The sequence below is a fragment of the Lutra lutra genome, chromosome 2 (assembly GCF_902655055.1).
Source record: "Lutra lutra chromosome 2, mLutLut1.2, whole genome shotgun sequence".
In the NCBI taxonomy this organism is placed as follows: Eukaryota; Metazoa; Chordata; class Mammalia; order Carnivora; family Mustelidae; genus Lutra; species Lutra lutra.
This window is the reverse complement of record NC_062279.1, coordinates 121,101,314-121,116,929: the sequence shown is the minus strand read 5'-3', so window position 1 is coordinate 121,116,929 and position 15,616 is coordinate 121,101,314. Positions and strand designations below refer to the sequence as shown.

The 15,616-nt window shown below is 36.0% G+C and overlaps 1 protein-coding gene across 6 annotated transcripts in view; it reads right to left on the bottom strand.

Moving 5' to 3' along the window:
- The window catches only part of BLTP1 (bridge-like lipid transfer protein family member 1), a 217,164-nt gene that overhangs the window by 73,442 nt on the left and 128,106 nt on the right, over positions 1 to 15,616 (bottom strand). For all 6 annotated transcript variants that reach the window (XM_047718360.1, XM_047718361.1, XM_047718357.1 and 3 more), the window contains 3 exons: positions 12,789 to 12,995; positions 12,159 to 12,397; positions 635 to 879 (listed from right to left, as the gene is read on the bottom strand). In XM_047718360.1, the coding sequence (XP_047574316.1) occupies positions 635 to 879; positions 12,159 to 12,397; positions 12,789 to 12,995 (691 nt within the window). The remainder of the gene's footprint in view (positions 1 to 634; positions 880 to 12,158; positions 12,398 to 12,788; positions 12,996 to 15,616) is intronic.

The following is a 15,616-nucleotide window of genomic DNA, read 5'->3' as shown; positions in this document are numbered from 1 at the left end:
TTTAATTCTGCTGTATTAAATTAACATAATAACAGATGACTTGCTTGCCACAAATCAAGTAAAAAATATGTATCAGACGGTTTTTTAAACTTATGACAGTTGTAACAATATAAAGTGAAAAATAATGATTGAATCACATATGCTGGTTTTCAACTTCCCTTAGTAAAGAAATTAGTCTGAATTTAACTGTAATTATATTATTTGTATGACCTTTAGATTGTTAATAAATATGAAAAAAAGATTGTGTCTTCCTGAAGAATCATGTAACCTCCTGAAGCCTCAAGTTTTTTCACTTACAAAATAGGAACAAATATGCCTCAGGATTGATTGAAGTATTATTCAAGTCAATGCATATAAGTGCTATTAGCTTTTTTATAACCAAATGAAGCATAAAGTATTAAGGAGAAAGATATGAAACCTAATGTAAGAAATACAAATTCAAAGATGACTAATAAAAAAAGCATATTTACATGAAACTATAGACAGAAATATACACACATGTGTACATACACATACCCCAGATTTGGTATAAAATTCTATAAGAATAAATGATTTAATGATCTGTCTTGAAAGTTAGACCTAAAGCTTCAAGACTCCTAAATGACAAAGCATAAGGGAATTAAAAAGTACTTACTTCTGCCACACAACGTAGATAATTTCCCTGTAAATAGTACCCTTGTTTAGAAGGTAGTTCATCAATACTCCACACCTGATCTGAATAACTATCATGTTCTTCCATTATGTATTTCCCTGACATAGTAACAGGAGGAAGGTTGAGACTGGCAGAAGGAGGAATGGTTGACATATCTGTGGCAGAAACTTTTGAAGTAAAACGTAATCTGTGATTTGGCAGCTCAAATGTAAACCTGGTCTGTGCACCTGTAAGACATAAAAGTTACTGTTTGTTTGTTCAGTGCTCATTCACTCCTTTGTTCAAAAAATGATCTCTAAAAAAAATTCATACATATCCCAAATAAAACAAATCCTTATATATATGCATGGGTACGATAGTCAGAATTATTAAGCCAACAAGTATTATTTATTAAACCTACAAAGTGCCAGAGAAACACCTACTAATGTTCTTTATTTCACAGAAGGTAGAACAGAAAGAAACTGTCCTTATCACAGAAGAGTTATAACAAGAGAAATTAAGTGTAAAAAAAATTCTCATCCAGAGTCAAGATGGAGGAGAAGTAGCAGGCTGAGACTACTTCAGGTAGCAGGAGATCAGCTAGATAGCTTATCTAAAGATTGTAAACACCTACAAATCCAACGGGAGATCGAAGAGAAGATGAACAGTAATTCTAGAAACAGAAAATCAACCACTTTCTGCAAGGTAGGACTGGCGGAGAAGTGAATCCAAAGCGACGGGAAGATAGACCGTGGGGGGAGGGGCCGGCTCCCGGCAAGCGGCGGAGCAACGGAGCACAAAATCAGGACTTTTAAAAGTCTGTTCCGCTGAGGGACATCGCTCCAGAGGCTAAACCGGGGTGAAGCCCATGTGGGGGCAGCGTGGCCTCAGGTCCCGCAGGGTACAGAAGGATCGGGGGTGTCTGAGTGTCGCAGAGCTTACCGGTATAAGAACAGGGAAGCCGGCTACAGAGACAGAGCTGAGGAGTGAGCTCTCAGCTCGGCGTTACCTTGAACCGGTCGCAGGCTCGGTCAGCTTGGAGCCCAGCCAGAGGCCAGAGTGACAGGAATAATTGGGCGCTGTTCTCTGAGGGCGCACTGAGGAGTGGGGCCCTGGGCTCTCAGCTCCTCCGGGCCGGAGACTGGGAGGAGGCCATCTTCATTCCCGACCTCCAGAACTCTACAGAAAGCGCTCAGGGAACAAAAGCTCCCGAAAGCAAACCCGAGCGGATTACTCAGCCTGGCCCCTGGTAAGGTTGGTGCAACTCCGCCTGGGGAAAGACACTTGAGAATCACTACAACAGGCCCCTCCCCCAGAAGATCAACAAGAAACCCAGCCAGGACCAAGTTCACCTACCAAGGAGTGCAGTTTCAATACCAAGGAGAGCATCGGAATTCCAGAGAAGGAGAAAGCAAAGCACGGAACTCAAGGCTTTCTCCCCATGATTCTTTAGCCTTGCAGTTAATTTAATTCTTTTTTCTTTTTCTTTGTCAATTTTTTTCTCTTCTTCTGCTAAATTTTTTTAAACTTTTACCCATTTCTTTTTTAATGTTCTTTAACTAGTTTATCTAAAATATATATTAGATAATTTCCTTTTTTATATTTTTTCTTTATTCGGTTTTTTTTAATTATTATTTTTTTTTCTTTCTGAACCTCTTTTTATCCCCTATCTCCCCCCTCACGATTTGGGTTCTCTTCTGATTTGGTTAAAGCATATTTTCCTGGGGTTGTTGCCATCCTTTTAGTATTTTACTTGCTCCTTCATATACTCTTATCTGGACAAAATGACAAGGTGGAAAAATTCACCACAAAAAAAAGAACAAGAGGCAGTACCAAAGGCTGGGAACCTAATCAATACAGACATTGGTAATATGTCAGATCTAGAGTTCAGAATGACGACTCTCAAGGTTCTAGCCAGGCTCGAAAAAGGCATAGAAGATATTAGAGAAACCCTCTCGGGAGATATAAAAGCCCTTCCTGGGGAAATAAAAGAACTAAAATCGAACCAAGTTGAAATCAAAAAAGCTATTAATGAGGTGCAATAAAAAATGGAGTCTCTGACGGCTAGGATAAATGAGGCAGAAGAAAGAATTAGCGATATAGAAGACCAAATGGCAGAGAATAAAGAAGCTGAGCAGAAGAGGGACAAACAGCTACTGGACCACGAGGGGAGATTCGAGAGGTAAGCGACACCATAAGACAAAACAACATTAGAATAATTGGGATTCCAGAAGAAGAAGAAAGAGAGGGGAGCAGAAGGTATATTGGAGAAAATTATTGGAGAGAATTTCCCCAATATGGCAAGGGGAACAAGCATCAAAATCCAAGAGGTCCAGAGAACCCCCCCCCCAAAATCAATAAGAATAGGTCCACACCCCATCACCTAATAGTAAAATTTACAAGTCTTAGTGACAAAGAGAAAATCCTGAAAGTAGCCTGGGAAAAGAAGTCTGTAACATACAATGGTAAAAATATTCGATTGGCAGCAGACTTATCCACAGAGACCTGGCAGGCCAGAAAGAGCTGGTATGATATATTCAGAGCACTAAACGAGAAAAACATGCAGCCAAGAATACTATATCCAGGGGCGCCTGGGTGGCTCAGTGGGCTAAAGCCTCTGCCTTTGGCTCGGGTCATGATCCCAGAGTCCTGGGATCTAGCCGCACATCGGGCTCTCTGCTCAGCGGGGAGCCTGCTTCCTCCTCTCTCACTCTCTCTCTCTCTCTCTCTGCCTGCCTCTCTGCCTACTTGTGATCTCTGTCAAATAAATAAACAAAAATCTTAAAAAAAAAAACAAAAAAAGAATACTATATCCAGCTAGGCTATCATTGAAAATAGAAGGAGAAATTAAAAGTTTCCAGGACAAACAAAAACTGAAAGAATTTACAAACACCAAACCAGCTCTACAGGAAATATTGAAAGCGGTCCTCTAAGCAAAGAGAGACCCTAAAAGTAGTAGATCAGAAAGGAACAGAGACAATATACAATAGCAGTCACCTTACGGGCAATACAATGGCACTAAATTCATATCTCTCAATAGTTATCCTGAATGTTAATGGGCTAAATGCCCCAATCAAAAGACACAGGGTATCAGAATGGACAAAAAAACAAAACCCATCTATATGATACCTACAAGAAACTCATTTTAGACCTGAAGACACCTCCAGATTTAAAGTGGAAAAGCATTTACCATGCTAATGGACATCAGAAGAAAGCAGGAGTGGCAATCCTTATGTCAGATCAATTAGATTTTAAGCCAAAGGCTATAATAAGAGATGAGGAAGGACACTATATTATACTCAAAGGATCTGTTCAACAAGAAGATCTAACAATTTTAAATATCTATGACCCTAACGTGGGAGCAGCCAACTATATAAACCAATTAATAACAATATCAAAGAAACACATCCACAAGAATACAATAATAGTAGGGGATTTTAACACTCCCCTCACTGAAATGGACAGATCATCCAAGCAAAAGATCAACAAGGAAATCAAGGCCTTAAATGACACACTGGACCAGATGGACACCACAGATATATTCAGACCATGTCATCCCAAAGCAACAGAATACACATTCTTCTCTAGTGCACATGGAACATTCTCCAGAATAGATCACATCCTCAGTCCTAAATCAGGTCTCAACCGGTATCAAAAGATTGGGATCATTCCCTGCATATTTTCAGACCACAATGCTCTGAAGCTAGAACTCAATCACAAGAGGAAATTTGGAAAGACCCCAAATACATGGAGACTAAACAGCATCCTTCTAAAGAATGAATGGGTCAACCAGGAAATTGAAGAAAAATTGAAAAAATTCATGGAAACAAATGATAATGAAAACACAATGGTTCAAAATCTGTGGGACACAACAAAGGCAGTCCTGAGAGGAAAATATATAGCGGTACAAGCCTTTCTCAAGAAACAAGAAAGGTCTCAAGCACACAACCTAACCCTACACCTAAAGGAGCTGGAGAAAGAACAAGAAAGAAACCCTAAACCCAGCAGGAGAAGAGACATCACAAAGATCAGAGCAGAAATCAATGACATAGAAACCAAAAAAACAATAGAACAAATCAACGAAACTAGGATCTGGTTCTTTGAAAGAATTAATAAGATTGATAAACCCCTGGCCAGACTTATCAAAAAGAAAAGAGAAAGGATCCAAATAAATAAAATCATGAATGAAAGAGGAGAGATCACAACGAACACCAAAGAAATACAGACAATTATAAGAACATACTATGAGCAATTCTACGCGAACAAATTTGACAATCTGGAAGAAATGGATGCATTCCTAGAGACATATAAACTACCACAACTGAACCAGGAAGAAATAGAAAGCCTGAACAGACCCATAAGCAGTAAGGAGATTGAAACAGTCATCAAAAATCTCCAAACAAACAAAAGCCCAGGGCCAGATGGCTTCCCGGGGGAATTCTACCAAACATTTAAAGAAGAACTAATTCCTATTCTCCTGAAACTGTTCCAAAAAATAGAAATGGAAGGAAAACTTCCAAACTCATTTTATGAGGCCAGCATCACCTTGATCCCAAAACCAGACAAGGATCCCATCAAAAAAGAGAACTACAGACCAATATCCTTGATGAACACATATGCAAAAATTCTCACCAAAATACTAACCAATAGGATTCAACAGTCCATTAAAAGGATTATTCACCACGACCAAGTGGGACTTATTCCAGGACAGTAAGGTTGGTTTAACATCCGCAAATCAATCAATGTGATACAACACATTAATAAAAGAAAGAACAAGAACCATATGATACTCTCAATAGATGCTGAGAAAGCATTTGACAAAGTACAGCATCCCTTCCTGATCAAAACTCTTCAAAGTGTAGGGATAGAGGGCACATACCTCAATATTATCAAAGCCATCTATGAAAAACCCACCGCAAATATCATTCTCAATGGAGAAAAACTGAAAGCTTTTCTGCTAAGGTTAGGAACATGGCAGGGATGTCCATTATCACCACTGCTATTCAACATAGTACTAGAAGTCCTAGCCTCAGGAATCAGACAACAAAAGGAAATTAAAGGCATCCAAATCGGCAAAGAGGAAGTCAAACTATCACTCTTCGCAGATGATATGATACTATATGTGGAAAACCCAAAAGACTCCACTCCAAAACTGCTAGAACTTGTACAGGAATTCAGTCAAGTGTCAGGATATAAAATCAATGCACAGAAATCGGTTGCATTTCTCTACACCAACAACAAGACAGAAGAAAGAGAAATTAAGGAGTCCATCCCATTTACAATTGCACCCAAAACTATAAGATACCTAGGAATAAACCTAACCAAAGAGACTAAGAATCTATACACAGAAAACTATAATGTACTCATGAAAGAAATTGAGGAAGACACAAAGAAATGGAAAAATGTTCCATGCTCCTGGATTGGAAGAATAAATATTGTGAAAATGTCTATGCTACCTAAAGCAATCTACACATTTAATGCAATTCCTATCAAAGTACCATCCATTTTTTTCAAAGAAATGGAACAGATAATCCTAAAATTTATATGGAACCAGAAAAGACCTCGAATAGCCAAAGGAATATTGAAAAAGAAAGCCAAAGTCGGTGGCATCACAATTCCGGACTTCAAGCTCTATTACAAAGCTGTCATCATCAAGACAGCATGGTACTGGCACAAAAACAGACACATAGATCAATGGAACAGAATAGAGAGCCCAGAAATAGACCCTCAACTCTATGGTCAACTCATCTTCGACAAAGCAGGAAAGAATGTCCAATGGAAAAAAGACAGCCTCTTCAATAAATGGTGTTGGGAAAATTGGACAGCCACATGCAGAAAAATGAAATTGGATCATTTCCTTATACCACACATGAATATAGACTCAGAATGGATGAAGGACCTCAATGTGAGAAAGGAATCCATCAAAATCCTTGAGGAGAACACAGGCAGCAACCTCTTTGACCTCAGCAGCAGCAACATCTTCCTAGGAACATCGCCAAAGGCAAGGGAAGCAAGGGCAAAAATGAACTATTGGGATTTTATCAAGATCAAAAGCTTTTGCACAGCAAAGGAAACAGTTAACAAAACCAAAAGACAACTGACAGAATGGGAGAAGATATTTGCAAATGACATATCAGATAAAGGGCTAGTGTCCAAAATCTATAAAGAACTTAGCAAACTCAACACCCAAAGAACAAATAATCCAATCAAGAAATGGGCAGAGGACATGAACAGACATTTCTGCAAAGAAGACATCCAGATGGCCAACAGACACATGAAAAAGTGCTCCATATCACTCGGCATCAGGGAAATACAAATCAAAACCACAATGAGATATCACCTCACACCAGTCAGAACGGCTAAAATTAACAAGTCAGGAAATGACAGATGCTGGTGAGGATGCAGAGAAAGGGGAACCCTCCTACACTGTTGGTGGGAATGCAAGCTGGTACAACCACTCTGGAAAACAGCATGGAGGTTTCTCAAAATGTTGAAAATAGAACTACCCTATGACCCAGCAATTGCACTACTGGGTATTTACCCGAAAGATACAATGGTAGTGATCCGAAGGAGCACGTGCACCCGAATGTTTATAGCAGCAATGTCTACAATAGCCAAACTATGGAAAGAACCTAGATGTCCATCAACAGATGAATGGATAAAGAAGATGTGGTATATATACACAATGGAATACTATGCAGCCATCAAAAGTAATGAAATATTGCCATTTGCGACGACATGGATGGAACTAGAGGGTATCATGCTTAGCAAAATAAGTCAATCGGAGAAAGACAACTATCATATGATCTCCCTGATATGAGGGAGAGGAAATGCAACATGGGGGGTTAAGTGGGCAGGAGAAGAGTAAATGAAACAAGATGGGATTGGGAGGGAGACAAACCATAAGTGACTCTTAATCTCACAAAACAAACTGAGGGTTGATGGGAGGAGGGGGGTTGGGGGGTGGGGTTATGGACATTGGGGAGGGTATGTGCTATGGTGAGTGCTGTGAAGTGTGTAAACCTGGCGATTCACAGACCTGTACCCCTGGGGATAAAAATATATGTTTTTAAATAAATAAATAAATAAATAAGTGACCAAAAAAAAAAAATTCTCATCCATATTCACATTCATTCTGCTTTATTAGCAGAGAAGTCAGCACCTAACAACTAGGCTCCTATCACTGATTCAGTGAAAACTATCAAATCTTTGTACTCGCTGACAATATTCACCATGTATACAATTATGCCAACACATGTATTTTTGACCTTAACAATAATTATTAACAGGACCATATACCAAATAAGGATATGCTATGAGCTTTAGTTTACTAAAAATACTGTTGGTTCTAAACACTTAAATCAATAATTTGGCATGCAATTGTCCAAATAATTATAAATATACAACCTATATTATTATTCAAGCCATATTTCTCCAGCTATTTATGAAGGTATTCAGGAGTAGAAAAAGCCTTGTTAAAATCAAGATCTATTATCACCCATTGTATATAGTGTGTAATGTATACACACATCCTCCTTTGCATCCGACAAAGTCTTACACTATTCTTTTTTAACATATACTGTATTATTTGTTTCAGGGGTACAGGTCTGTGATTCATCCATCTTAGACAATTCACAGCACTCACCATACCATATTCCCTCCCCAACGTCCATAACCCAGCCATCCCAACCCTCCCACAACCTCAGTTTGTTTCCCGAGATTAAGTCTTAAACTGTTCTATACATTACCAGTTCTCGCCACTCAAACATCATTAGTCTATTTTGCCTATATACATATTATAATTTAATAAATATGCCTAGTGCTCTCAACTGTATCAGAAATAATTTTCTTTTTTCAAAATACTAGTAAAAGATCACTCATACGTTACATTCACTATATTCACTAACTATACAATAATGTTTATACTTGAAATGAGTTAGGCATAAACAAACAAAAGTTCCTTCACCAAATGTTGTATACAACTGTGAGTGGCCAGACAGATCATGACTGCTCTAACTTCTTCCTAACTCCAACCAGGAGTGGTTGGAGTGATAGTCAGTGACTATCACTTGCAGGATGAAAAGGTGGTGGCTACCACAGTAATTACCATTTCTACTACTACCACCAGCATTACCAAGTACAAACATCAAGACTGAAGTAATCCTAGGCCTCAGGTCATCCCTTATCACTAGTAGAGTCATTCTTTTGCTATTTTTGTCCCTTTCCTTCATTTCGAGAAGAACTATGTGTTCCTATCTGTCTAGATATTTGATACTATATTTACTTTGCTCCTAAATATTCATATCTTCCTAGTTCCAATTGCCTATTAGGCTTTTGACCTACTGTCTTTGTTGAATCTTATATTACATGGATGCCCTGAAAAAATGGCCAAATGAGTCTAATTTATTGTCAACAGCCAACAGCCAAAGGCCTAATACTTCTGACACTGCTAAATCTGGAAGCTCCCTTCATAGTGCTTCTCTTTCCAGTAACAGAAAGATCTAGATGTTCAGAAAAATCCCTCTCAATAAAGAAAAGTTAAAATGCTAGGAGTAGGAATAAAGACATACACGTAAATATATATAAATACATATGTGTGTTTTTATATATTTATATATGTCTATGTATGCACATGTTTAAATTAGTAATACAACTTACATTAATGGTATAAAGGAGAAAAAACATTTTAATTTCAATAGATGTAGGAAAAAAGCATCTGATAATATTCACCAGTTTCTCTTCATAGAAACTCTTAACACACTAAGAATAGAAGTCAATTTTCTTAAATTCCCTGATAAAGGGAATCTAGAAAAACCTTATAGCAAACATCACATTCATTGATGAAATACTGATTTCTTTAAGAAATAAGAGTAAGACAAGGATGCCCACAATACCCCCTTTTCTGAACATTGTAGCAGAGCACAATAAGAAAAAGAAATAAAAATTCTTAAGGACTGGAAAGGAAGAAACAAAAGTATCATTTGCAAATGGTACAAGTATCTACTTAGGAAACTCCAAAGAATCTTATTAGCAATAAAAAAAAGTTCACTATGGCAGTGAGTATAAAATTAACATAAAAGGATCAAGCGCATTTGTACATCTTACCACCAGATTAGAAAATGCCATTTTACAAAATATCCCATTTGTACTAATGAAACAACAATAACATAAGGTACCTAGGAATTTATGCAAATAATTATATTTTGTAACAGAGGCACAAAAACCTTAGGTTGAAATATTTTATTTTAAACTTTGTAGAAAAACACTGGAGAAGACCTAAAGAGACAACGAAGTATATATTCAAGAATAGATGAGTTAAATATTATATCAATTCTCAATATTAATCAATATTGTCAATTCTCTGCCTGGGTTAAACATCTGCCTTCGACTCAGGCTCAGGCTGTGATCTGGGATAGAGCCCCACACTGGGTTCCCTGCTCAGCGGGGAGCCTGCTTCTCCCTCTTAATCTCCCTCTGCCTGCCACTCACCCTGCTTCTGCTCTCTGTCAAGTAAATAAATAGAATCTTATATTCTCAATTCTCCCCAAGTAAATCTATGGATTTAATAAAATTCTTGTAAGAATCCAAATAGGCTTCTTCAGAGAACTTGACAAACTGACTTCTAAAATGAATATGAAGGAGTAATTAAAAATAACCAAGAAAACTCCTTAAAAAGGAAATGTCAGATAGCAATATGAGACTGTAAATAGGTGGTGCAAATAGGCCAATGAAGCATAATAAAGAACTTTGAAACAGACCCGACATATATCAGCACTTAAGAGATAACAATAATGGACTATGTATCAACGGAAAAAAAGGACAGATCAGTCAGTAACTGATGGTGCAGTAACTGATTAGACAAATGCACATCAAATTAAAGAAAAAAATAATTCCATATAGACTAAAAACTTAAAAAGAAACATTGAAAAACATTTAACAGAAAACATAAGAGAAGAGCTTCATAATCCTGAGAAGGTAAGGTATTCTTTAAGATATAAAAATACTTATCACCCAAGAAAATACTGGTAAATTCAGTATATTCAGAAAATACTGATAAATTCAGTATATTCAAATTATTCAAAATTAAGAATATTTGTTGGTCAAAAGAAAATAAAGTGAAATAAGCCTCTAATGAGATGAAAATGTATGTTAAACTTATAATATTAGAAGTTTAACATAAAACATATAAAGAATTCCTGTGGACAAAAAAAAAAAATACAAATGATTCAATGGTAAAATGGGCAAAAAACAATAACCATCAACAGGCACTTCACAAAAGAAAACATATAAGAATATCTTAATAAAAAATCAGCTTAATTAAAGAAATATAAATTAACATTGCAGTGAAATACCATTCCACATTTACCACACAAAGCAAAAATTTAAAAGTCAGAATATACCAATTGTTGACAAGGACGTGGAATAATGGAAATTCTTATCTAATACAGGAAGGACAGTAAATACTGGTGAACACAAGTACTTTGGGAAACAGTTTTGTACTTTCTAATAAAATTGAAGATGCATTTACCCTACAATCTAGCTGTACCACTCTTAAGTAAATATCCTTGAGAAACTCATGCACATGTACTAAGAGATGTGAGAACTGTAATAGCAAAAATATAAAATGAGCCAAAGATCCATCAACAGTAGAGTAGCTAAGTTGTAATATAATCACTTAACGGACTATTAGGTATCAGCGAAAATTGAATGAACCACAGATACATGAATGAACAGATGAATCTCAAACAAAATGTATAGCAAGAATTTTCCAATTAAAAAAATATATTAGTAGGAGTTCATACAAATAAAGTTCAAAACATAAGCCATTTATGAGTATATACATATATGGTAAAACTATACAGAAAAGCAAAGGAATGGGTAACACAAAATTCATGTTAGTGGTTATTCCATTAAAAGTCTTGAAGAAAATCTGGTAATGATAATATTCTTTGAAGGAGCCTTCACAGTACTAGTAATGTTTTCATTCTTAGTTTGTGTAATTGGTTGGTAAGGTCACAGTTCTTTATTATTCTTGAAACTGTGTGTATATAATTTACATGTTTTTTATAAATGGTAAGTTCCAGAATAAAAATACAGCAGCAAAAAAATTTTGGAGAGAATATATAAGGATCACAATATCTTATAAAAGTAGCTATTTTGAAGAAGCCAAATAACCTCTGATTTGCACTCAATTCACCAATGAGAAAATAAACCAAGTTTTTCAGACTACAAAGAAATGAACAAATGTGGAAATTGATTTAACTTAAGTTTGATTAGAAATGGCCTCAATAGTTGAATAGCTCTGAAGAGTTCAAATTAAAAAAGGGTCCCTGCTGGTCATTCAAGGAAGATGTAACTGGTATTTTTTTTTCTGACTGAAGAGCATCATTAATGAAATTTAAAAATGTTCTCATTAAAATTATTTAAATTTTAATATAATATCTTCAAAACAAAATGTACTTTTCATCAAAATATTACCAATTTCTCAAACCAATCATAAATTTTAAGAGACTGAATTCATTGTTACCTGTCATTCCATGACTTCTCATTCTTCCCATTTTGTATTCTGCTTTCAGAGATGGTAAAAGTGCTGCTCCAATGGCTATACCATCTAACATGGCACTGAATTTAAGAACAATGGGCTTCTTTTCTAAACCTTCGGGTAACTGAGGAAATTCATTTGTTTCGATAGGAGTTTGATTAACACTTGTCGGAGTTTTTTCAGAAGGTAGGGGTGTTGCAATATCTTCTTTCATAGGCTGTGGGCTATAAAACAAAAAATCACTTAAAAATATGTAATTAGAACAGCTACCATTTTATTCTATGAAATTACTAGAATTCATAATGAAAAATAGCGAAAATTAACTGTATACAGAGGTCTTCTAATACGAGACCACCTTAAGACTTCCTAAAAAAAGCCACAGAAAAATGATGATCTAGAAAAGTAAACAAGAAATAATAAAAATACAAATGAATGTTATACTGTGTCAAGGCCAATCATATCCTTAATTTGAAACTAGAGTTAAGACTCATGTTTGATTTCAAATTCTACGACTTAAGCATTGTGCACTTTACTAATCCCTCTAAACTACTGTTAACACACCAAAGACCAATTTAAAGTAATACACAGAACCAGAGAACTTGAAGAATAACTTACGCTGTAGAAGGCTGTCTGATAAGATCTGAGATCTGCTTAGATAGTTGGTGGGAACTTCGAACCATCATGCTATGTAAGGTGGCAGGGTGCTGGGGAATGTTGATGCTGATAGCTCCTACTTTGAACACGGCAGCATTGTTAGTCTTCAACCCTCTCTGGGCACTGTAGAGCGCTTGTGACTTGGCAATACTACATTTCACTACAGTTCTATTAATAAAGAAGGAGGAGCATTAAAAGACAGCCAAATAAAGAGAAATATTGAAAAAGTATTTTAAGAGTAAGACAATGCTTTTAAATCATTCAATGAACTAAATGACTTAAGATTTTTCATGCATTTAAATCATATATTGAGGAAATATTTTATAAAAACATTGAAATATATTTATTTTATATTGTTTTCATTGAAAACCATTCTATATCTTAACAGAGTTTATGGAAGAAAACATGTATGTGCTTATAAGTAAAAGAATGAACATTGACATACGACATGTAAAAACACACAAAATTCCATCTTTATTTTTCCTCCATTCAGAACTCCTCTTTTTGCCTCCAGCTTCTTTTAGGGATATGTGTAACCACTAAGAAAAGCATAGATGCTGAATATCTAACAAAATACTCACTATATTTGCTATACTTCTTAGAATCTAATCAAAGGAATTCATCAATCATCTAATATGTTGGAAGAAATTAACAAGAAGGAAGAAATTTAACTTGTCTTTTCCATTTTTTTAAATTTTCAACAAGTGTCAAAGAAATGTTAGAAGTCCATTTCATGATAAGTAACTATTACTTAGTTAAAAATTAGTAAGCTTTACTGACATAGACATAAAGCAGAGATACTATCTTTCTTGATTTCTTTTCTTGCTTAAAATGCCTACAACAGTTCATCGAGTATGGTGGCACTCATTGAATTTTGTGATACAATAAGCAGAAAGAAGTAGAGCAGAGGAATGACTCCCTCCACTATAGCTGTGGAATTCCACAGATAATGTGTGATGTATGTAGAAGCCATGATGAAGCAGTTTTCATGTATAGAATGCAAAGGCTCATGTCAATGAACTGCGCCACAGAGGGCCCAGTTAGTAAAAGAATAGCTTCAGACATAGATATTATCTTTTAAATGGGCAAAGGATTCTTGACAATAAATAGATTTAGCCAAACAACATATAAAATGCAAATTTCATATTAACTACAGGTCGGTTCACATACATTTATCTCTACTTAGACTGTAGAGGATTTGCTAAGACTTTATGTACAGTCTCAAGGATCTAAGCAATCAATTTATCACATTTAACTTATATTAAAATAAACCCTGAGAAGTATAATAATGGCTCTATCAGAGGTGTTGATTATTTACAAACAATGATATCCAAGTATTACATAAAATATTAAAAAATTACTGGAGAACTATATGGTTTTCTTCTACAAAGGCAACAATTTTTCAGAGACTATCCACTGACTAGAAAAAAAGTAATCTATGAAATTGGTCTAACCAGCATGAAAGTAGATTCCGGGATACTGACTTGTTATTGAATTTGGAATCTTTTCTTAAATATTATAATAAATAAAGCTACTTTTGTCATAAATGAGATTTCATTTTATTTTTATTTTTTTAACTTTTTTTTTTTAGGATTTTATTTATTTATTTGACAGACAGAGATCACAAGTAGGCAGAGAGGCAGGCAGAGAGAGAGAGAGGAGGAAGCAGGCTCCCCGCTGAGCAGAGAGCCCGACACGGGGCTCGATCCCAGGCCCCTGGGATCATGACCTGAGCCGAAGGCAGAGGCTTTAACCCACTGAGCCACCCAGGTGCCCCGAGATTTCATTTTAAATTCAATTTCAACATAAGCCAGAACACTCAGATGGTGCTAAAATGCAAATAACTTTTTACTTGTGAACAGTATCCATCTACTGAATGAAACTAAATATACAAAGGTCTCTATCTTGTTGTCACGACAGTAAAATTCTATACCTATCTCACTGTTTTTTACCTTTATAATCTATAGAAGTCTGCTTAAATATTACTTTCAATTATATAACCACATATATAACACACTGGAATTTCAGGTATACAGCAAAAGTAAAAATGGAAAGCTAATGGGGCTGACTGCTCTCTTATTTTGGATCCTACTATGATATTTCCACTGAAAATTCTTATTTTAAGGACTTCAGGTGCTCTGTGCTGTCCAGCACCAGAGGGTCCCATTCACACTGTAGTCTGTATAAACGATGCCTACCACTACAATGTGAGTGTTCTTCTAGCTGGACAACATGATAGACCTATCCTGATCAAACCAGGCTAAAAACTACAGAGGATGTCTGATTAACATTAACTCCTGTCAAACTATGTGTGTTAAAGACATAAGGAGACCCAGAATGAAGAATTAAAGTTTACAAGCTGCTAGGTGAGTTACTTATTCATAATTTCATTCTTGAAGAGAGCTGTCACTTAATCTAGGTCCTATGGTATGTAGTGTATATAAGACTTTTACACAAGAAAGAAGTGGTCAAAATCTCTCTGAAGAAAAGACTATAACACCATGTAGCCTAGACATGCCTCATATACACAAAAAGTTCATGGCAAGTGACCAAACAATCTTATTAAAGAATTCATTGACAGTGGTATTTTACCCTCACAAGGTTCTGATAGATCTACTGTGATCAGCTACAATGACTATAGTGCTTAATGAGGCAAGTACTTTTTCCCCATCTTCTTTTACTTCCTGAGTCCAGGCTACAGAGTCTTAAATGCAGGCCCCATCCTTCGCTATTCTATAAACTGAGTAATCTGAGGATTTACTCTGGGGCTTCATTATCTCTACTCTATC